This window comes from Chlorocebus sabaeus, chromosome 15 (genome assembly GCF_047675955.1).
Source record: "Chlorocebus sabaeus isolate Y175 chromosome 15, mChlSab1.0.hap1, whole genome shotgun sequence".
NCBI classification, from domain to species: Eukaryota; Metazoa; Chordata; class Mammalia; order Primates; family Cercopithecidae; genus Chlorocebus; species Chlorocebus sabaeus.
This window is the reverse complement of record NC_132918.1, coordinates 6,375,320-6,399,141: the sequence shown is the minus strand read 5'-3', so window position 1 is coordinate 6,399,141 and position 23,822 is coordinate 6,375,320. Positions and strand designations below refer to the sequence as shown.

Here is a 23,822-nt window from a genome sequence, read left to right as displayed (position 1 = left end):
AGATCAGAGGAACAAGCAAGTGCGTCCATCCTGCCTCTCTCCCCAGTGAACTGATAAACACATCAGTCTTGTCCGTGGTGCACCTGTTACATCCCCGGGAGATGTTGGACACTGTGGGGAACAGCAGCCACTGCCAAATACTGAGCAACTGCCCTGTGCCTGGTGGTATGTTAGGCGTTTGTCAAAGTTTAAGCCTCACAACCCTGTAAGGGTCTCAGCCCCCTTTACAGTTGGGGAAACAGACAGCAGTGGTCACTTGGCCAAATCCTCTTGGCCTGTGGCAGGGCAGCTGGCTTCTCCAGCACTCCTGCTCTTTACTCCACTCTGAGTGAGATGGAGTCTCTGCCCCACACGGCTCACGGGCGAGGGTAGGGAGCTGAGCATCTGCAGAAAGGTCCCAGCACAGGGCAGCCCCAGACCGAGGCTCAGCTGAGTAATCCCTGTGGCGGAAATTGTGCAGGAGAGTGTCTGCTCAGGCAAGAATTCAGGGAGGTTTGGGCAGGGCTTCAGGGGTGGCAGGACTGGAGAAGGAGGGCATTCTGGGCAGAGGCATGGCCGGAGGGCGGTAGGCGGCAGTGGAGGGAGCTGCAGTTATCTGGGTGAGCAGGCAATGAACAAGTGGTGTCTCCTGGGCTGCTGTCCCAGGTCCCCTACAAGCCACGTTCTGGGCCCCGGCCCCCAGAGCAGATCAGTGGGGGCTGTGTGAGTAACACGGGGGGCAGCTGGGCAGCACCTCCCAGGAGGCCCCTCTGAAATCCCCCCTGATGCTGGCAGGCTCTGAGGAGGCTGGACACCCTCCTCTCAGGTTGAAGCAAGTCCTGGTTAAGTTCCTAGCCCCTGGAGGTGGGAGAGGCGAGGGGTGGAGGGCAAAGGAGAAACTGCTTCAGGGATGTGCTCCCCACCTTCATCCTCCAGATGGGACTTGGGAGCATCTGAGGAAATCCCAAGACTCCTCTTTAGAGAAGTCCTCCAGCCCTGGGGTCTCCTTACGCCAGGAGCAAGCAGTGAGAATGGAAGAATGATCGTCTTGCTGAAAGCTCTGTGAGGGAGGGATAGAGGGACAAACGGAGCCATGCCCTTGACCATCCCCTGAGTGAATAGCAAGGGCTGTGTCTCCAGGGTCCATGGCCTCTGTGCCCCGGATGATGCCGGGGCTGCCAGGGACCACAGAGCCACCCACTGGGAGGCTGGGGGTTGGCCTGGCTCAGGGGCCTTCGTCAGCCATAAACACCCACAGCCTGGTGTGGGCAGGGCTGGGAGGCGACACAGGAACTGAAAGACCTGACAGGCTCCAGCCCCTCCGGAGGGTAAGTGGCATCTCCACGTAAAATGATTAGCTGGTTCCAGCCCCTCCTCAGGGTAAGTGGTACCTGGGGTAAAATGATGGCCTGGAGCTGGCAGCTGCTTTCCCTGCTCTCGCAGGCCCTGCAGGGAAGCGTGGGAAGGGGAGGGGGCACAGCGCTGGGCACAGAGGGGCTCTCAGACCCTGGACTGAACTGTTTCAGGGGTCATCTAGCCCATTCCCTGCCTCTAGGCAAGGATTTGCCTGAGCCTGGAAAGAGGAAGGATCCTCCCAGTGCCGTCAAGCCCCAGATTCCACCTCCCTGTGGGTGGACTGTCAGCGCAGGCCCTGACAATGCAGAGAAAGACAGAGGACCCACGTGGGCCGGTGACATCAGGAACGCCGGGTGCCACAAGTGAGACTGGGGATGCCTGGAGCACCATGGGGGATCTGGTTTAGTCTAGAGCCAGGTTTTCCATACTCAGAGTGCAACCTCAGGGAGACGCAAATTTTACCCCCTAACACAGCATACACGCAGAAATACATTTATACAATTCAAACACAAGCAGACGAAACAATGTTTACCCTTACAGTGTGTGAAGTCCTCATCTGTCCCACTACATCCTATCATGCTCTCTTCTATCCTAGGAGACAAAGCAAGAGGGGGCGCTGCAGAGGTGGGGGAATCTCATCCAGGCCCTTGCGCGACATCTCTCCTGAGCAAACTGCAGCTGCTCTGGGTGTGCCCTCGCCTTGTCTCCCCCCAGGCCCCGGGTTCCTGGCAGCAGAGACAGTAACCTATTGACCAGGTATCTCCCAGGGCTCCCAGAAGAAACCCAGAATTCTCAGAACCAGAAAACCTTAGAGAGGATCCTGCAGAGAGGAAAGTGGGGCTCATGGGGGCGCCCCGTGGGGAATGGTAATTGACCACCAGGCTGTGGGCCCTGTGGGGACTGACACAAGGCCCTGTGGGAGCTGAATCAGGGCCAGGACCTGGGTGTCTTGACTCCTAGAGACCATGTTCCCTTCCTCACCCAGGCCTTCCAGCCCCAGCCCTGGGCTTTTATTTATTTATTTTGGAGATAGGGTCTGGCTTGTCACCCAGGCTGCAGTGCAGTGGTGTGATCACGGCTCACTGAAGCCTTGACTTCCTGGGTTGAACGGATCCTCCCACATCAGCCTCCTGAGTAGCTGGGACCACAGGCACATGCCACCACACCCAGCTAATTTTTGTGTTTTTTGGTAGAGATGGGGTTTCACCACGTTGGCCAGGCTGGTCTTGAACTCCTGAGCTCAACTGATCCGCCCGCCTCAGCCTCCCACAGTGCTGGGATTACAGGTGTAAGCCATCGCATCCAGCCCCTGGGCTGACTTTTGCTGTTGTAAATCATCTGCATATTTAATCCCCTGCTGGATTCACTGGTCATGGGCTCTGAGGTCCTAAGAGTCTTAGGCACTAAGGAGCTGGCAGCGCTGAAGAGACCCCAAAATCTCAGACTCAGGGTCTGGCCAGTCACAGGCGTGTGATGGAACAACTGAGAGGCCCATTGCCCCATGGCAGGAGAAGGTGCTCTGGAGTCAGTCAGACCTGAGGGCAGTCAGACCTGATTCTCACTCTGTCACTCACTAGCTGTGTGATCTTGGATACATCACTTAACCTCTTGAGCATCAGCTTCCTTATCTCTAAACTGGAGATAATAACATCGATTTTGCAGTCTTGACGTGAGGATTAGCAAAACTTCTGATAAAGAAAAATGCCTGGTACACGACAGGAATTCAACAAATAGTACCTGTTATGATTACTGTGCATAGCAATTACAACAATACTAAAGAGAGGGTCTCAAAACAGCTCTGGGCACTCCAGGTATGCTATTATTACTTACATTTGGGGGAGGTTTGTCTGCCATTGTCTCGTCCTCATAAACACTCAGAGAAAGAAACATATTATAAGGATAATAAATGGTTTTAAAAAGAAACAGAGCAAACACACACACACACACACACACACACACACACACACACCCCTCAGAAAAAACCATGCCAAACATACAGGCTCTTGACAAATATTCAATTTGATTATAGCAAAACCGTTGTGTTTTTTTTTGGTTTTGGTTTTGGTTTTTTTTGAGACATGGGTCTCACTCTGTCACCCAGGCTGGAGTGCAGTGGCATGATCTTGGCTCACTGCAACCTCCACCTCCTGGGTTCAAGCAATTCTCCTGTCTCAGCCTCCTGAGTAACTGGGACTACAGGCACACGCCACTACACCCAGCTAATTTTTGTATTTTCAGTAGAGACAGGGTTTTACCATATTGGTCAGGCTGGTCTCGAACTCCTATCCTCAGGTGATCCACCCACCTCGGACTCCCAAAGTGCTGAGATTACAGGCATGAGCCACTATGCCCAGTTGATTACAGCAAAATTTTAAGTGATAGTTGCAGTCTTGGAAAATGAATAGAATGACTTTTGTCCCAGCCAAGATCTAGTGGTGTGTTGGGGCAGATACAACCTGACTCTCTGGGGCACTCTCAGTCTATGTATCAGATAAGCATAAGGAGTATTGGTGGAGAAGGACAAGAAGAATGGGAAAGATGGGCGATGAGAATTCCTGCAGATAAGGACTGGTGAGTATTCTCTTTCAAAACCCTTAGTTGACCATCTTTCTAGTGCACATCACATAAGCTGAATGGCTTTTTTATTTTGCTTAAACAAACGGAATGAAATTTATTAACAATGAACCTAGTAGTGAGCTGAAATTATTCTCACCAGCATACATATTTTTGATAAATTATAGACTTTGAAGACAAAATCATGGTGTTTCCCTTACTGTCCACTGGATGGCACAAAGAGACCATTGTAGATCCTCCTGGTTCAGCGGTAGCTCTCACCCGATAGACATTAAATGGGCAAATTCTATTTTTATTGTCTTTCAAACTAGATTTTTCTCTATGCACATTTTTTTTTTGAGATGGAGTCTCGCTCTGTCACCAGGCTGGAGTGCAGTGGCACGGTCTCGGCTCACTGCAACCTCTGCCTCCCGGGTTCAAGTGATTCTCCTGCCTCAGCCTCCCGAGTAGCTGGGACTACAGTAGCGGGCCACCACGCCCAGCTAATATTTTTGTAATTTTAGTAAAGACAGGGTTTCACCATGTTGGCCAGGATGGTCTCGATCTCCTGACCTCTTGATCCATCCACCTTGGCCTCCCAAAGTGCTGGGATTACAGGCGTGTGCCATCGTGCTTGGCCAATTATACACAACTTTTTAAGGACCATCTCTATCACATGAACTAAAGGATATCATTTTCACTTTGGGGTGGGAGGTGGTGAGCTGCTTAGAAGCAATGCCTAAACCCCTTGGGCTTTCCTTCCTTTCACTTGGAAGAACCAGGGGGTAACTAACTGCTAACAATTCCATGCTATCAGAGTCAGAGATCTAGGTGCTAGCCTAAGGGCTGCATCTCATTTAATCCTCACGGCAAGACTATACAATATTATATCCATTTTGTAAAATAAATGATAAAAAGAACTTAAGTACAGAGAGGCTATAGAATCCATCCAAAGAGATGGAGCGGGACTTGAGGCTGGGTCTTTGAGACCTGAGTTTGAGCCCTTCATCATTATGTTGTGCGTGCTGCTAACCAATTTCCCTCTCTGTCTTCTAGAACTTAATACATGGGGGTCACATTCTGTCTAATCCATCCCGGTAGCTCTCCAGAGCTCACAACAGGAGAGAGTTCCAAAATGTTTCCAGGGGTACTAGGCTCGGTTACAATCTTTTGCTTGGTGGCCCAGAGTATAAATGTGGATATCTTAGGCTGGCCTATAGCTGAAGTGTCTATTTCATTTGCAAGCCTATCTTTGGCCAAGAGGAAGTGAATCATTCTTGAGAGCATCTAATGAATTGCTTTCAGATTCCACATGTTGGCATTCTCAGGGCACATTTTTTTTTTTTCTGTGCATTTCTGTTGTCAAAGTCCCTGCCAGCTCCTAAGGCAGTCTGAGCTGGCTGTCTTTAGATTTTCAGAGCTGCTGGAAGCTGCGGGGGAGGCGGATCAAAGAAACTTTATAATCTAGCTTTGCCTCCCAGCTCAGCCACCAGCTGCCCTCAAATGTTCTGGATTGGAATAAGCCCAAAGATGAGTAGCAGGAGGGAAGGGCAAGCCAATATGTCTAGGTTGGTTCAGTCAGAGTCTTGTCTATTTCATCAGAATTTTAATGGAAAATTTCCAATAAGATTAAAATATAAAGTGACCCCAATTTTGGTACGGCTCAATTTTTTTTTTTAAAAAAAATCATGCATATCTTTGTTTTGCAACAGGGTCTTACTCTTGCCCAGGAGGAGTGCGGTGGTACAATCATGGCTCACAGCAGCCTCAACCTCCTGAGCTCAAGCAATCCTTTCACCTCAGCCTGCCAAGTAGCTAGGATTACAGACACCCACCACCATGCCCAGCTAATTAAAAAATTTTTTTTTTTGTACGTCCAGTGCAGTGGCTCATGCCTGTAAATCCCAGAACTTTGGGAGGCTGAGGCAGGCGGATCACCTGAGGTCAGGAGTTTGAGACCAGTCTGGCCACAATGGTGAAACTCCCATCTCTACTGAAAATACAAAAATTAGCGAGGTGTGATGGTGGGCACCTGTAATCCCAGCTACTTGGGAATCTGAGGCAGGAGAATTACTTGAACCCGGGAGGTGGAGGTTGCAGTGAGTCAAGTACACGCCATTGCACTCCAGCCTGGGCAACAAGAGTTTTTGTAGAGATGGGGTCTTGTGATATTGCCCAGGCTGGTCTCAAACTCTTGGATATCAAGTGATATTCCTGCTTTGGCCTCCCAAAGTGTTGGGATTACAGGCATGAGCCACCACAACTGACCAAATCATGCATTTCTATAGACAACGTCTGCAAGAAGAAGATAATGGTGATTATATCTGGTTATGCTGGATTTGTATTTTTATTTGTACTTTCCTGTATTTTCTAAATTTCTGACAATGTGTATGTGTATTCCTTTTATAATCAGAAAAGGAAACAAAATAGTTAAACTAATTGGTCAGATATCTAAAATAACCCACCATCTCTCCAGAGGGGGCTGTTTGCTAGAACTTATAGTAAATAAGTATAGTGTATATATATACACACTATACTATAGTATATATATACTATATACTATAGTTTATTTCTGTGCATTTGTGTGTGTGTGTATATATATACTATAGTATAGTATATATATAAAAGTATAGTGTATATATATACTATAGTATATATAGTATAGTATATATATAAGTATAGTATATATATAAGTATAGTATACTACAAATAAATATAAATAAGTAAATAAGTAAAAAAAAAATGATTACAATGAACTAATCATTGAAATACTAGAGTGCCCCAATAAGTTTGAATAACAAAAAAAAAGTAATGATAATGAAAGTAACTAAATTATCTAGGCCCAAAAGGAAATGCCACACAAATTAGCAAAGAAACAACCATTACATGCTATACTGGATGGCTCCTAGGTCACCTTGGAGACCTTGAGGGACCCAACAAGGCACCTATAGTAAGGCCGCAGACAGGTTCTTCCTCTGTTAGCTCTGAGGTAGAACAGTTATTCTCATTTTTATGTCTTTCACATGGCCAGGACTTTGCAAATCAGGGACAAAGTGAATTCAGAATTAAAAATTTTCAGCACCATCCAAGCTAGTAAAACAGTATTAGCTTACATCCTTTATTTTCACCGTAAGCTGCCAGAAAGAGGCTGGTTAACCAACAGCACTCAAAACAGCACACCCACCTGTCTGCTGACTGTCCCATCCGGAAATTGTGTAGGTCCTTAGGTGAATCTTACCTTCTTCCCTTCCCCTAGCCAGACCCCATCCCAGCTGGCATGAGGAATCCTTTCCCTTTCCCCCCACTGTCTGTAGACCAGCAGGCAAAGAGAGCAGTTACCATACTGGATGGAGAAACGGGTCTTGGTCGTCGTGAGGAGGTGGGGCTGCTGCTTAACAGAGGCAGAGAGGGATATGTCTGATGCTCAGGTGATCCACTAAGACATCTCGGAATACTCCCATGCCCAGCTGTAACTATGATGGCCAAGTCCAAGAACCATAGCCTGATAAGAGTCTAGGACCCTCACTCTGCATGCCACCAGCAGAAGTGCCAGATGGGGAGAAGGGTGTCTAGAATGAGTAGGAGGGAGAGAATGGCTACAAGGCACAGCCAAGGACCAACTGCAGCAGCAGGTGGCAGCCATAGATTGAGTTAAGTAGGATTCTTGCTGTGTTCCCTAGTGGAAGTGTCTCCCTTGTTGAGACCCACTGAGGTTAAAGTTGGAGACATGAGGAGAAAAAAGTGTCCCCATGTGCATCACTGGAGTCATCATGGGCAAGATCACAACTCATTTGACTTCTTGACTCCCAGATTCATATACTCTGCCTCCTGGGGGCATGACACCATAAAACAGCCATTGGTTCAGTTGTATGCTGCATCCTGAGGGACAGCACTCCATCCCCGCAGTGCCACATTCCAAACTCCCGCCCCACCTCACTTTCAAGAGGCTGTCCCACTACTATCAGGCTGCCAGCTTCAGAATGCGAGGGTAAGACTCTGTCCTGTGATCACATGTCCATAGCTGATTCTCTTTTGCCATACTGAGTCCCCTGATCAAAGCAATGTTATACAGCCGGGTGTGGTGGCTCACGCCTGTGATCCCAGCACTTTGGGAGGTCGAGGCGGATGGATCACTGGAGGTCAGGAGTTCAAGACCAGCCTGGTCAACATGGTGAAACCCTGTCTTCTCTACTAAAAATACAAAAATTAGCTGGGTGTGGTGGCATGAGCCTGTAATCTCAGCTACTCAGAAAGCTGAGGCAGGAGAATCACTTGAACCCAGGAGGTGGAGGTTGCAGTGATCCCTGACGGCGCCATTGCACTCCAGCTCCAGCGACAAGAGTGAAAACTCTATCTCAAAAAAAAAAAAAAAAAAAAAAAAGCAATGCTATATGGTTGGTCACACACTGTACTTTCTAGCTTGAAGGGGTCCGATAAAATCAACTTGTCTCCTCAAGGGACAGTACCAAACTGGGGGCTCAGCACTGACCTCTGCTGGCAAGTCGGACATTTAACAGTGGTAGCGGTAGCAGCTAGCACAGTCTTGAAGACATGGAGCCCTCGCTGATGGGGCCGAGCACAGGTTCATTTCTACTACCAAGGCTTCTCCATTTCCGAGCCCGTGGTGCAGGCACTGGGGTGCCTAAGAGGAAGTGGACTAACTGGACTTCTGCTATGCACCTTCTTTAGTGGGCATTAAAGCACAGTTCAAAGACTCTCACATTTTGAGCTCACCCCCACAGGCCTGTGTGCCCCTTCTCCAGTCAGGTCCTGTTGTCATTTGATCCTAGTGGTTGTTCTGGAACGTTTCAGGAAGGGAGGCGGGGACAGATCTTGAGAAGGGCAAACATTGCCTTGTATGCCTCATCTGAGGCTTCTGCATAGTCTTAGGGGACAGGGAACAGTCTTAGGTGAATCTCAGCTTCTCCCCTTCCCCTAGCCAGGCCCTAGCCCTACTGGCATGAGGAATCCTATCTCTTTGTCCTCATGCCAGGAGACCAACAGGCAAAGAGAGCAGTTACCACACTGGAAGGAGAAATGGGTCCTGGTCATCAGGAGGAGGTACTCCTTAAGGAACAGTACCCAAGGGAGACAGTTCCACTAGGGAACACAGCAAGAATCTTACTTAACTAAATCTATGGCTGCCACCTGCTGCTACAGTTGGTCCTTGGCTGTACTTTGTAGTATAAGGCGGAGTAGGCCACTGCTGCCAGCCCGGGAGGTCAAGGGCATTTCCCCAGATGTCCTCATTCCCAGTTTTTCAGTCCCTTATCTTCCCTCTCAGGATCTGACTTTGCCTGCTCATCTACTGGCACTAGGAGTCCAAAATGTCCAGATGGCAGACTTGCCTAGGCTGAGCATTTTTCCTTATCTCAAATTCTGCCACTTTTACCAGCCCAGTCTGCCTCTGCTGTAGGAGATGAGAGGCTAAATGTTGGCACGGAGGCCCCCTGATTCTGATCCTGTGATTTAAATTGGTAATTAGTCTGACCCTGTTACTTTCTCTCTTCAGTGCATCAATGGGAGGCACTTAGCAACAGCCTCCCAACTCTGCCTTCCTGATAGATAATATTTTCCTCAAAGCTCTCAAATGTTAGAGACGTTGTACCAGCTGGCATATCCCCACCCACCTGTATCTGATCCCAGGTCACCACAGATGAAGGTCTGAGCAATTGAACTGATACAGCAGGCCAAGGCCCCAGGACTCTCAACACTCCACTTAACACCAATAATGAGGTCCTCGTGGCCATTTGGACTGCAGTAAGCCAACACCAGAATCCCATCCATTCTGGGACCCCTCCTGGTACTAACAGTCTTCAGTCAGGTTCCCAGAAGCAGACTATGCAAGTGTGTTATTGACAAAGGGCTTTCAGATGAAACCTGGAAGACAGTGAGGCCGAAGCTAGGGCAGGAAGAAGCCAGGCACAGACATGGGCTTAGCGGAAGTCTAGCATCAGCCTGATCCCCTGGGCAGTGCTGGAGCATGGATGGCACCGCAGGTTACCATCTTGAGACAGAAGGACTGGCTTCTGCACCCTGAATCAGTAAGCACTGGTGGGCCATAAGCCACCCTTAGGGGAGGACATAACCTCACAGGCATTTCCTGGCTGGACAACCCTGGGCAGCGAGGGCAACTGTCTGGAGGGCACGGCTGTGAGCCATTGTCAGCTAACCTCATAGCAGCGGAGACATGGGGCCAACAGCCTGTAAAGAGGGTCTGGGCAGGCTGTCAGTACTCTCTACTATAATACTGTATACGTGGTTTATTTTAAAAACTTTTTTAGAAGACTTTATTTATTTTATTTTTTGAGAAGGAGTTTCACCCTTGTTGCCCAGGCTGGAGTGCAATGGTGCGATCTTGACTCACCACAACCTCTGCCTCCTGGGTTCAAGCGATTCTCCTGCCACAGCCTCCCGAGTTGATGGGATTAAGGCATGTGCCACCATGCCCAGCTGATTTTGTGTATTTTTAGTTTCATCATGTTGACCAGGCTGGTCTTCAACTCCTGACCTCAGGTGATCTGCCCACCTCAGCCTCCCAAAGTGCTGGGATTACAGGCGTGAGCCACTGCACCCAACTGACTTTATTTTTTTTAGAGCAGTTTTAGGTTCACAGAAAAACTGAGAGGAAGGTATGAAGATTTCCCATATATCCCCTGTGCTCACACATGCATGGCCTCCCTGACTATCACCATTCCCCACCAGAGAGGCACATTTGTTACAATGGATGAACCTATACCCTGAATATATCATATTCACCCAAAGTCTGTAGCTCACATCATGGTTCACTCTGGGGTGTTGTACATTCCTTGGGTTTGGACATATTTATAATGACATGTACAGTAGTCCCCCTTTATCCTCAGGGACTACTTCCAAGATCCCCAGTGGATGCCTGAAACCCCAGAGAGTGCCAAACTTGACTGCCATTAGTGGGAGCATGTTTCTATTTGCCTTCCACCCCCACTGGTTTAACGCCTTTTTCATCTTAGTACTGCTGCTGTAAACTTTGGCAGTTTGAGATGAGATAGCAAAACGAGTACAAGTTTCTTTCTCCTTCTTCACAATGTCGTGGATAGATGATTCCTTCTTACCATAGATCTTAGCAACCTCGGCATGTGATTTTTTTCTTTCTTGTTAAATCAAGAACTTTCACCTTTTCACTTACAGGAAGCATCTGACAGCTTCTCTTTGGCATATCTGAATTTCCAGCATCACGACTGTGCTTTGGGGCCATTGTTTATTTTATTTATTTATTTACTTATTTTTTTTCAGACAGAGTCTCGCTCTGTCGGCCAGGCTGGAGTGCAGTGGCACCATCTCGGCTCACTACAATCTCCACCTCCCAGGTTCAAGCAATTCTCTGCCTCAACCTCCTGAGTAGCTAGAATTACGGGCACATACCACCACGCCCGGCTAATTTTTGTATTTTTAGTAGAAACAAGGTTTCACCATCTTGGCCAGGCTGGTCTTGAACTCCTGACCTCAGGTGATCCACCCACCTCGGCCTCCCAAAGTGCTGGGATTGCAGGCGTGAGCCACAGCGCCCGACCTGGGGCCATTATGAAGTAAAGTAAGAGTGACTTGAACACAAGCACTATGATCCTAACAGTCAATTTAATCACCAAGATGGTTATAAGTGACCAAGGCTGGCAGGGTGGGGAGCACAGACAGTAGGGACACCCTGGGCAAGGGGATAATTCATGTCCCAAGCAAGACACAGCAGAAGGCACCAGATTTCATCGCACTACTCAGAATGGCGTATCATTTAAAACTCACCGATTGTTTATTTCTGTCATTTTCCATTTGATATTTGGACAGCAGTTGACTAACAGTAACTAAAACCTGGAAAGTGAAACTGTGGATAAGGGGGTGCGTCTACCTTCTCAATGTGAGGCATTTGCCTTCATGTTAATTCTGGCCCCATTTGTTCTACACAAATGAATAGCAGGAAATCGATTTTAAACCACATGGTGGTAAAATGCTTTCTTTTTTCTCCCTCATTTAACTAAAGAAGGGCTGGGCCCTAGGTGATGTCTTCCTTAGCATCTAAGCAGCTAGTATCACCCACTGCTTCTGTGCTCCACTCTCCCACAGGACCCTCCCTACCTTTAATCCCTCCTGGGCTAGAGGCTGGGTCTTCTTTGCTAGTGGTAGCTCTTTCCATGTTTTCAATCCATGGTCCGCATCCCGCTCCATTGCCTTTGCTTTTAGAGAAATAAACATGAACATTGAGTCACTGGAAGGAATAACACATGCATCCCTCCCCCACCAGTTGGAATAGCACTGGCTCACCAGGTGTATCTCTGGTCTAGGTCTCGAGGACCTGCTGCTCCTCCCTTACCTGTAGTTGAAGGCCTGCCTCAGCTCGGTAGGTGATAGGCAGTAAGGAAATGTCCAAAGGACATGTCTTGTTGGATTACACAGCAAACATCTAATTGGCTGCAAATCTTTTTTCTTTCTTTCTTTTATTTATTTCTTTTTTTTGAGACGGAGTCTCGCTCTGTTGCCCAGGCTAGAGTACAGTGGCGCGATCTTGGCTCACTGCAAGCTCTGCCTCCTGGGTTGACGCCTTCTCCTGCCTCAGCCTCCCGAGTAGCTGGGACTACATGCATGTGCCACTACACCCAGCTAATTTTTGTGTTTTTAGTAGACACGGGGTTTCACCATATTGGCCAGGATGGTCTCGATCTCTTGACCTTGTGATCCGCCCACCTTGGCCTCCCAAAGTGCTGGGATTACATGGCTACAAATCTTAAAGAGGGGAGAGGTGAGGAGGAAGAATCACCTTTGCCTTCTCAAAAATGTTTTCACTGGCTCACTACAGCTCCCTCCTTCCTCTTTATTGACCTGAAATGCCAACTATGATAGTAACTCTTTTGGGTTAGATGAATCCAGTGAATAAACACCTACTAAGCATTGGAGGTCCAAGAGGAATAAGATATGCCTGAACTAAACCTCATCACCCCCGGCCTTGCTTGCAGAGTGGTTTGCTGGTCTTGTCTGATTATTCAATGAGTGCTTTCATTTGTTTATTCACTAAATATTTACTGAGCACCTACAAAAGTGCCTGGCACTGGTAGATGAGGCCTGAGGGAAGCTAAAACTAGTAAGACAACCTCCATGCCTTAAAGGAATTCATGATCTAGTAGGGAGAAAATGTAAACACATAATAAAATTATAGCATATTAAACGCTGCAATAGAGTACTCTGTAAGAGTGTGGGGGCAAAGAGGAGGGGTAGAAACGGCTGCTTTCTAGAGCCCTCACCTTTTCCACTTCTCTCATCTTTTTGGGTTAGGGTCTGGGTGGGTTCCACAAGGATCGGGCCAAATGAGCTCAGAAAAACTAAGCAGACTCCTGTATCAGAACTGGATCACAGTAGACAGGTGTTTTCAACAAACATATTGAGTATCCCTGAGTGCTTTGGGCAGGAAGAGAAATTATAGACGAAGAGGTTTGTAAGCCGTAGTAATAGATGGGGCAAGGAGCACCAGTGAGGACTTAACCGTGAAAGAAGTCTGAGCACACCTTCCTCCCAGACAAGGGGGAATAAAGAAAGGAAGATGATCAGGAGAGTTCTGAGTGGAGAGGGGGAAGCCTGGGGAGGTAACATCAGAGGGTGCGTTGGCCCACTCAGCAAAGTAGGAGGCAGGGCAGCCTTGTGAAAATAGGAATGGAATAGAAAACTCAAGAAAACAGCCAAGAGCAAGGACAATTAGGGGAGGTTTCGAACTGGCAGATCTACCTCAACTGGCAATACAGCAAGTGTGCACCAGAAAAGATATCCTAGCTAGCAGTGGGGTTGGGAACTGATTTAATATCCTAGGCTAGCAGTGGGGTTGGGAACTGATTTATTATTTAATGTTTTACATTTATTTACATTTATATGTACTTATCTATTTATTTTTGAGATAGGCTCTTGCTCTGTCACCCAGGCTAGAGTGCCGTGATGTGATCTAGGCTCACTGCAGCTTTGACCTCCTGGGCTCAAGTGATCTTCCCACCTCAGCCTCCTGAGTAACTGGGACTAAAATTGCGCCACCACCCTAGGCTAATTTTTGTATTTTTTTGTTAGAGACAGGGTTTCACCATGTTGCCCAGGCTGGTCTCAAACTCCTGGGCTCAAGCAATCCATCTGTCTTGGCCTCCCGAAGTGCTGGGATTACAGGCATGAGACACTGGTACCCGGCCAGTATTTTTTAAAAATTGGAAATCCCTTGTAATAAGCCAAGTGTTGGGGGAAGAAACGCAATAAAAGCAATGACATGGACTCAATATGAAACATCCAAAGCATCTGACACGTCTTTAAAATAAAAAAATCAGTACTTACCTTGTGCTCATTTCAAACTGTGGATTTCCTTGGTCTAAAATTTAAAAAAACAAAAAACAGCACTCTCAACTTTAAGCTAATTTGAATTGATTTTACATATTGATTTTTAAATACACATATATGCATACAGAGAATACTATAAAAATTTTATCTTATTTTCCCAGGAATTCAGAAAACGTTGCTGCAGTCCCTGGGCTCACGTGGTCCTGGCATCCTCCCCCACGTCTCTAGCCCATCCTGCTGAGTTTCCTGCATGCATTGATTCTGGGTCCATCCAAGTTTCTACAGTTAGCTCCATCAATACTGAATTAAAGAATAAACAGTGTACCCATCAAATGTTGATTTTTTTCCATGTGAACCCAAATTATGTGACTTGATGAGGGAAAAAATCATGAGTCCCTGGGAGAACGATAAGAATCACACTCTTTACTAAAGTGTTGTCCCAGGTATGAGCATAACACCAGATCTCAACCTCCAGAGGTCCCCCACTGCCTCCCACGGCACAAAAGCCAAATTCCTTGGCCTGATATTTGAGGCCATCTCAGTCTTTTTCCTTCCACCCTATCCCTGACTCTCCCAGGCTAGGCTCCAGATCATCACTGAATGTGCTCACTTCAAGGCAGCTCTGTGATTTTCAAGGTTCCTGGGCCTACCTTTTACTACTGATGTGACTGGCACGTGTTGCCCAGTTGCTAGGATGGGACCATGGCCTTGATTTCTGCCAGGACTGGGGCTTTGCCTTGTATCTCACCCACAGCACTGCCTGCCCCTGCACTCTTCTGGGTGGGGCCTGGCCTTTCCCCGCAGTCTCCCTACACCTCCCGATCACAGGTAGTCATGCCACAGCTGAGGAGCTTGTCCCAAACCTCAGTGCCTGCCTCCCTCCTCAGCTTCTTGTGCTGCTGTTTCTCACCCATCAGTGACATGCTTCTCGTCCCTGCCCAAGCCCTAGCTGACTCCATAACACCTGGGTACAATGTCCTCTTCTGCCTGGTTATCTCTGAGAGCCCCTCTCTCTAAATCCCTCATTGGCTCCCAGTGTCCTTCCTCTCACCCATGGCCCTGAGGTCAGTCTATGCTTTGGCCAGTGTATAGGGTTATTATGCTTAACAATTCACAAAGGTTGAAAGGTGTTGTAGGATGGTGTAAAAATGAATCTAGGAGATAATGTTTATATGTCAGAGCTTTGTAAAGTGCTCAGCAGGCATAAGGTACTGACAGTCCTGATATTCCTGATCTTGGAACCTGGGACACCATCTTCTCAACATTGCTTGGATACCCTCAAGGGTATCCAGAGAGCCTGAGTCTGCATTCTGCTCCTGGTTCAGCCCAGGGCCCTGGTTCCCGCTCACTCACCATCCACTGTGGGCCCTCTCTGAATTCTTAGAGCCCTTTCCATTTGCATCACTCACAGAGACATTTCATCAGACCCTACTTGGTGTACCAGGCTCAGGAGACTCCTTCTGCTGCGGATAAGTTGTGTAAAATTCACCCTCTGCTTGCACATCTGTAAAAGGAAGGGGCTGGTACAACACCTCTGGGACTTTCAGTTCAGTAGTGTTTTTCTTTTTATCTAAACCACAGGCTGGGGCCTTGTTTTGCTTCTTATCTACATTTTTGCATTCCTGTCACAACCTAGAGAGCACAGTGCAGGTCTTAAGGAGGGCTTGAGAAATCTCTTTCTGAATTGTCAACTGAATAAACGTCATATCTTCATAACAAACTTGTCTTTTTCTGCAGGGCCAGGGAGGCAGCAGGGGAGTCAGTTAGAATTTAAATTTTACATTAAGCTTAATATTGTTAAGAAGTCAATTCTCACTAAATTTGTCTAGAGGTTTTACATAATCCTAATCAAAATCTCAATTAGTTTTTTTTGAGAAGTTGACAAGCAGATTCTAAAATATATATAGAAGTATAAAGGACAGAGAATAATCAAAACAACTTTAAAAAGGAAGAACAAAATTAGAGGATTCTAACTACCTCATTTTAAGACATATTAGAAAGCAGCAGTAACCAAGATAGTGAGGGACTGATGTCAAGGACTTATCAGAAAGCAGCAGTAACCAAGATAGTGAGGGACTGATGTCAAGGTAGACAAATAGATCAATGGAAATGAATCAGGCATCCAGAAATAGATGCACTTACATAGTCAGTTGGAGAAAGAATAGTGTTTTTAACAACTGGCAATGGAAAAAGTAGAACATCAATATGCAAAGGACTGAACTTTGATCCATATCTCACACCACATACAAATAAAAAACAGAAACAAACAAATAAACAAACACCCAAAATGGATCAGAGACCTAAATGTAAAACTATAAAACTTCTGGAAGAAAACATAGGGAGGAAATCTTTATGATATTTGGATAATGATTTCTTAGGCAGGACACCAAAAGCATGATCCATACAATTTTAAAATTAAATATTATAAGAATTAAAGTCTTTTGCTCTTCAAAAGTTACTTTTAGGAGAAAAAGATGCCACACACTAAAAGAAAATATTTACAAAGCATTAAAAGGACATGTATCTAGGATATACATAAAAACTCTCAAAACTCAATAATAAGAAAACAATGAGCAAAAGATTTGAACAGACACTTCACCAAAGAAGATATAAAGATGGCAAAGCAGCACATAAAGAGATGCTCAACCATTAGTTACTAGAGAAAAGCAAATTAAAACCTTAATGACATACCATTATGCCCCTATTAGAAATCTGAAAATTTAAAAGACTGACAATACCAAGAATTGGTGAGGACATGGCACAAGTGGAACTCTCATACATTACTATGGGAACGGAAGATGGTATAATCACTTCGGAAAGTAATTAGAAATTTCCTAAAAATTAAACATACACCTACCATATGGCCAAACCATTATACTCTTAGGTATTTACCTAAGAGAAATAAAAACGCGTGTCAGGATATTATACTCTTAGGTATTTACCTAAGAGAAATAAAAATGCAAGTACAGGAAGACTTGTACTTGCATGTTCATAGCAGCATTATTCAAAATGGCCCCAAAGCAGGCACAAATCGGATGTTCATTAACAAGTAAATAGATAAAGAAACTGGGGTCTACAATGGAACAGAACAGAGTCCTCAGAAATAATACCACACATTTACAGCCATCTGATCTTTGACAAACCTGAGAAAAAAAAGAAATGGGGAAAGGATTCCCTATTTAATAAATGGTGCTGGGAAAATTGGCTAGCCATAAGTAGAAAGCTGAAACTGGATACTTTCCTTACTCCTTATACGAAAATTAATTCAAGATGGATTAGAGACTTAAATATTAGACCTAATACCATAAAAACCCTAGAAGAAAACCTAGGTAATACCATTCAGGACATAGGCATGGGCAAGGACTTCACGTCTAAAACACCAAAAGCAACGGCAACAAAAGCCAAAATTGAGAAATGGGATCTAATTAAACTAAAGAGCTTCTGCACAGCAAAAGAAACTACCATCAGAGTGAACAGGCAACCTACAGAATGGGAGAAAATTTTTGCAATCTACTCATCTGACAAAGGGCTAATATCCAGAACCTACAAAGAACTCAAACAAATTTACAAGAAAAAAACAAACAACCCCATCAAAAAGTGGGCAAAGGATATGAATAGACATTTCTTAAAAGAAGACATGCATACAGCCAACAGACACATGAAAAAATGCTCATCATCACTCGCCATCAGAGAAATGCAAATCAAAACCACAATGAGATACCATCTCACACCAGTTAGAATGCCAATCATTAAAAAGTCAGGAAACAACAGGTGCTGGAGAGGATGTGGAGAAATAGGAACACTTTTTACACTGTTGGTGGGATTGTAAACTAGTTCAACCATTATGGAAAACAGTATGGCGATTCCTCAAGGATCTAGATCTAGAAGTACCATATGACCCAGCCATCCCATTGCTGGGTATATACCCAAAGGATTATAAATCATGCTGCTATAAAGACACATGCACATGTATGTTTATTGTGGCACTATTCACAATAGCAAAGACTTGGAATCAACCCAAATGTCCATCAGTGACAGACTGGATTAAGAAAATGTGGCACACATACACCATGGAATACTATGCAGCCATAAAAAAGGATAAGTTTGTGTCCTTTATAGGGACATGGATGCAGCTGGAAACCATCATTCTCAGCAAACTATCACAAGAACAGAAAATCAAACACCGCGTGTTCTCACTCATAGGTGGGAACTGAACAATGACATCACTTGGACTCGGGAAGGGGAACATCACACACTGGGGCCTATCACGGGGAGCGGGGAGTGGGGAGGGATTGCATTGGGAGTTATACCTGATGTAAATGACGAGTTGATGGGTGCTGATGAGTTGATGGGTGCAGCACACCAACATGGCACAAGTATACATATGTAACAAACCTGCACGTTATGCACATGTACCCTAGAATTTAAAGTATAATAATAATAATAATAATAATAATAAAAAGAAAATGGGGTCTAGCCAAACAATGAAATACTAGTCAGCAACAACCAAAATATGTACTATTGTTTACAAAATGCAACATAGACAAATCTCAGAATAAATATGCCAAGGAGAGAAGCCAGACCAAAAAAAAGTACATACTGTATTATCTCTTATGAAATTCTAAAAAATGCAAACTAACCTCTAGTGACAGAAAGGAGATCGGTCATCACCTGGGGTGGGTGAGGGAGGGGCAGGAGGAAGGGAATGCAAAGGAGTGTGAACAAACCTTTGCAGGTGATAGGCATGTTCATTATCCTGACTGTGGTGATGCCTTACAGATATATACAGATGTCAAAACTTATCAAATTGTACACTTTAAATATGTGTGGTTTATTGTGTCATTATACCTCAGTAAAGGAGTTTTAAAAATTATAGTAAAAGGTCTCTACCTAGAAACCTTAATAAGCTAAAATGTATGTCCCCAGGACTTACCCTAGCTATTCTATGCTTCTGGGGTGGAACCAGAAATCTGCATTTGTAGCAAGCCCTTCAAATAATTTGAATGCAGGTGGTCCTTAAACCACCGTTTGAGAAACACTGACCTAGTGAGTAAGGATTTCTAAACAAGCTTGTGACTAGAATGTTGTTTCTGCAGGAAACAAGTAATTTTTTCTACTAGCATTACCATATCATTCCGTGTTAAGCCTCTAGGACACTCCTATTCAATTACCATAACATATATTTAACATAATATTAATAGTTGTAAAACAAAAGCAAATCATAGTTTTTCCCATCTTATTTTTATACAAAGTAAAATCAGTGATATAATCTTGTTACTGGTTCCTGGCAGTTACCTACAGTTTAAATCAAGAACTTATGTTGCTTGGTTTTTGTGACAGAAAACTGATGTGGTGGCTTCCCAGTTACACTACTTGGTTTATCTTTTCCCTTATCTTATGATGCACACCCCTTGCACATTCCTGAGCAGCTGATGATCACAGAAGACCTAGAAAAAGTGTGAGCTAGTTGCATTCCTGCTATCTCTAAAGACAAAGGTTATCTTTTCATTTTTACGTGATTTTTTCTTACCCAAAATGCAAACCACTGCCAAGTATAAATGATGGAAGATAGACTTTCCACATGAGACTGACATTTCTTCCCCCAGTAACATTACCTGAGGGGAACATCAGAACTCAATTGATAAAGCTTGCTGTAGATTTTCCCACCAAATATCCCTGCTATTATGAGAATTGGTTCAAAAACAAAACAAAACAAAAAAACAAAGTGAAAGGATAAAGCCTACTTAAAGATGATTTTTACTTGTTGAAAGGAATACAGCATGTGACATCAGTCAAAATGGTGGAGAAAAAAACCCTCCCCAAATTCTCTTCTTTGTGAAAGCATGGAAAAAACTGGTCAAAAATGGTCAGAAAATTTATTTTCAGAACACTGGAAAATTTTTTTCCTTTAAAAATTTTTTTATTATACTTTAAGTTCTAGCGTACATGTGCACAATGTGCAGGTTTGTTACATATGTATACATGTGCCATGTTGGTGTGCTGCACCCATTAACTCATCATTTACATTAGGTATATCTCCTAATGCTATCCCTTCCCCCTCCCCCTAACCCACGACAGGCCCCAGTGTGTGATGTTCCCTTCCTGTGTCCAGTTGTTCTCATTGTTCAATTCCCACCTACGAGTGAGAACATGCGGTGTTTGGTTTTCTGTTCTTGCGATAGTTTGCTGAGAATGATGGTTTCCAACTTCATCCATGTCCCTACAAAGGACATGAACTCATCATTTTTTACGGCTGCATCGTATTCCATGGTGTATATGTGCCACATTTTCTTAATCCAGTCTATCATTGATAGGCATTTGGGTTGGTTCCAAGTCTTTGCTATTGTGAATAGTGCCACAATAAACATATGTGTGCATGTGTCTTTATAGCAGCATGATTTATAATCCTTTGGGTATATACCCAGTAATGGGATGGCTGGGCCAAATGGTATTTCTAGTTCTAGATCCTGGAGGAATGGCCACACTGTCTTCCACAATGGTTGAACTAGTTTACACTCCCACCACCAATGTAAGAATGTTCCTATTTCTCCACATTCTCTCCAGCACCTGTTGTTTCCTGACTTTAATGATTGGCATTCTAATTGGTGTGAGATGGTATCTCATTGTGGTTTTGATTTGCATTTCTCTGATGGCGAGTGATGATGAGCATTTTTTCATGTGTCTGTTGGCTGCATAAATGTCTTCTTTTGAGAAGTGTCTGTTCATATCCTTCGCCTACTTTTTGATGGGGTTGTTTGATTTTTTCTTGTAAATTTGTTTAAGTTCTTTGTAGATTCTGGATATTAGCTCTTTGTCAGATGGGTAGATTGTAAAAATTTTCTCCCATTCTGTAGGTTGCCTGTTCACTCTGATGGTAGTTTCTTTTGCTGTGCAGAAGCTCTTTAGTTTAATTAGATCTCATTTGTCAATTTTGGCTTTTGTTGCCATTGCTTTTGGTGTTTTAGTCATGAAGTCCTTGCCCATGCCTCTGTCCTGAATTATATTGCCTATTTTCTTCTAGGGTTTTTGTGGTTTCAGGTCTAACACTTAAGTCTTTAATCCATCTTGACTTAATTTTTGTATAAGGTGTAAGGAAGGGATCCAGTTTCAGCTTTCTACATATGGCTAGCCAGTTTTTCCAGCACCATTTATTAAATAGGGAATCCTTTCCCCATTTCTTGTTTTTGTCAGGTTTGTCAAAGATCAGATGGTTGTAGATGTGTGGTATTATTTCTGAGGGCTCTGTTCTGTTCCATTGGCTTGTATCTCTGTTTTGGTACCAGTATCATGCTGTTTTGGTTACTGTAGCCTTGTAGTATAGTTTGAAGTCAGGTAGCGTGATGCCTCCAGCTTTGTTCTTTTGGCTTAGGATTGTCTTGGCAATGCGGGCTCTTTTTTGGTTCTATATGAACTTTAAAGTAGTTCTTTCCAATTCTGTGAAAAAAGTCTTCGGTAGCTTGATGGGGATGGCATTGAATCTCTAAATTACCTTGGGCAGTATGGCCATTTTCACGATACTGATTCTTCCTATCTATGAGCATGGAATGTTCTTCCATTTGTTTGTGTCCTCTTTTATTTCATTGAGCAGTGGTTTGTAGTTCTCCTTGAAGAAGTCCTTCACATCCCTTGTAAGTTAGATTCCTAGTTATTTTATTCCCTTTGAAGCAATTGTGAATGGGAGTTCACTCGTGATTTGGCTCTCTGTTTGTCTGTTGTTGTATAGGAATGCTTGTGGTTTTTGCACATTGATTTTGTATCCTGAGACTTTGCTGAAGTTGCTTATCAGCTTAAGGAGATTTTGGACTGAGATGATGGGGTTTTCTAAATATACAATCATGTCATCTGCAAACAGGGACAATTTGACTTTCTCTTTTCCTAATTGAATACCCTTTATTTCTTTCTCCTGCCTGATTGCCCTGGCCAGAACTTCCAACACTATGTTGAATACGAGTGGTGAGAAAGGGCATCCCTGTCTTGTGCCAGTTTTCAAAGGGAATACTTCCAGTTTTTGCCCATTCAGTATGATATTGGCTGTGGGTTTGTCATAAATAGTTCTTATTATTTGGAGATATGTTCCATCAATACCTAGTTTATTGAGAGTTTTTAGCATGAAGTGCTGTTGAATTTTGTCAAAGGCCTTTTCTGCATCTATTGAGATAATCATGTGGTTTTTATCTTTGGAGAACACTGGAAATTAAACGATGGCTTGCAGCAATCTGGAGAGCATTTATTCAAGGAAAATGGCTGTGTCTCAGTATGAACAGTGAGCTTTTTAACTTGCCCTATTTCTATCCTCCCCTTCCTTGGGGGTAGCCTTAGAAATGAACAGCCTGCAACAATGGTGAAAATCAGCAGTCTGGCAGCCATGGGAGGGGCAGAACAGGAATGGGGGACCTACGGAGCCTCAGTCTTATAGAATTATCATTATTTGACCTGCCCAGGGGTTTCTAGGAATACCCCACCTGCAAGGCTGTCTTTATTAGGCCTGACTTAGAACTTGCCCAATGTGAAAAGTCTTTTCCCCAAATGCCTTTGTAGAAAATGATTACAGGCAATTGTTTAACGTCGTGGTTGCTTGAGGTATTGGCTAACAGTGGGGCAAACATGGGCTAATCAAGAAATTTAAAAGGGAAAGCTCAGGAATAAGATGCTCATAGAGGCTTGTAAAGGCTCAAAAATATTTGTGAGACTCTAGAAGACCATGCACACATTTCCTGTGAATATGTTCAGGACAGATCTGAGAAGGCCCCATGATCTTACCTCTGGCTGATCTTGATGATCTGCACACACAGAAAGTGAAGGCTAGGCTAGAACTGTCAAGTGCCAGGCTGAGTGAGAAGGTGTGCCCTAATGTGCACACAGAGCCCTTTGGCAAAGACTAGAAGACTTATTTGTTTCAGGTGTTTAAAGAAATCTCTGTCGTGTCATTAGTATTTAAATCACTAAGCTAACTGAGCACAGGCTTCAATGGCTGCACATAAATACACACTTCACAGAATTCATTTAGAAAAGTCACTAAAACAAAAACAATAAACAGTAACAACAACAAACAGGAGAGGTGGGAAAGTCCAATTTCCAGAGTTGCTACATTATGTTATTTAAAATGTCCAATTTCAACAGAAAATTATGAGACATATAAAGAAATAAGAAAATGCAGTCTATACCCAGGGAAAAAGCAAAACCAGTCAATAGAAACTGTTCTGAGGCCGGGTGCTGTGGTTCATGCCTGTAATCCCAGCACTTCAGGAGGCTGAGGCAGGCGGATCACCTGAGGTCTGGAGTTCAAGACCAGCCTGACCAACATGGTGAAACTCCATCTATACAAAAAAACAAAAACAAAAACAAAAACAAAAAAAACAAAAATTAGCTGGGCATGGTGGCGTGCACCTGTAATCCCAGCTACTTGGGAGGTTGAGGCGGAAAAATCACTTGAACCCAGGAGGCAGAGGTAGCAATGAGCCGAGATTGCAACACTGTGCTCTAGTCTGGGCTACAGAGCAAGGCTCTGTCTCAAAAAAGAAAGAAAAAAAGAGAAAGAACAAAAGAAAGAAAGAAAGAGAGAGAGAGAGAAAGAAAATAACTCTTCCTGAGGAAGCCACGAT

At 44.5% G+C, this 23,822-nt stretch overlaps 1 protein-coding gene across 2 annotated transcripts in view; it reads right to left on the bottom strand.

Moving 5' to 3' along the window:
* Positions 1-23,822, bottom strand: part of MCF2L2 (MCF.2 cell line derived transforming sequence-like 2) — a 261,670-nt gene that overhangs the window by 3,938 nt on the left and 233,910 nt on the right. For both annotated transcript variants that reach the window (XM_007971965.3, XM_073023421.1), the window contains exons 26-27: positions 14,218-14,251; positions 11,995-12,092 (exon numbers count right to left, since the gene is read on the bottom strand). In XM_007971965.3, the coding sequence (XP_007970156.3) occupies positions 11,995-12,092; positions 14,218-14,251 (132 nt within the window). The remainder of the gene's footprint in view (positions 1-11,994; positions 12,093-14,217; positions 14,252-23,822) is intronic.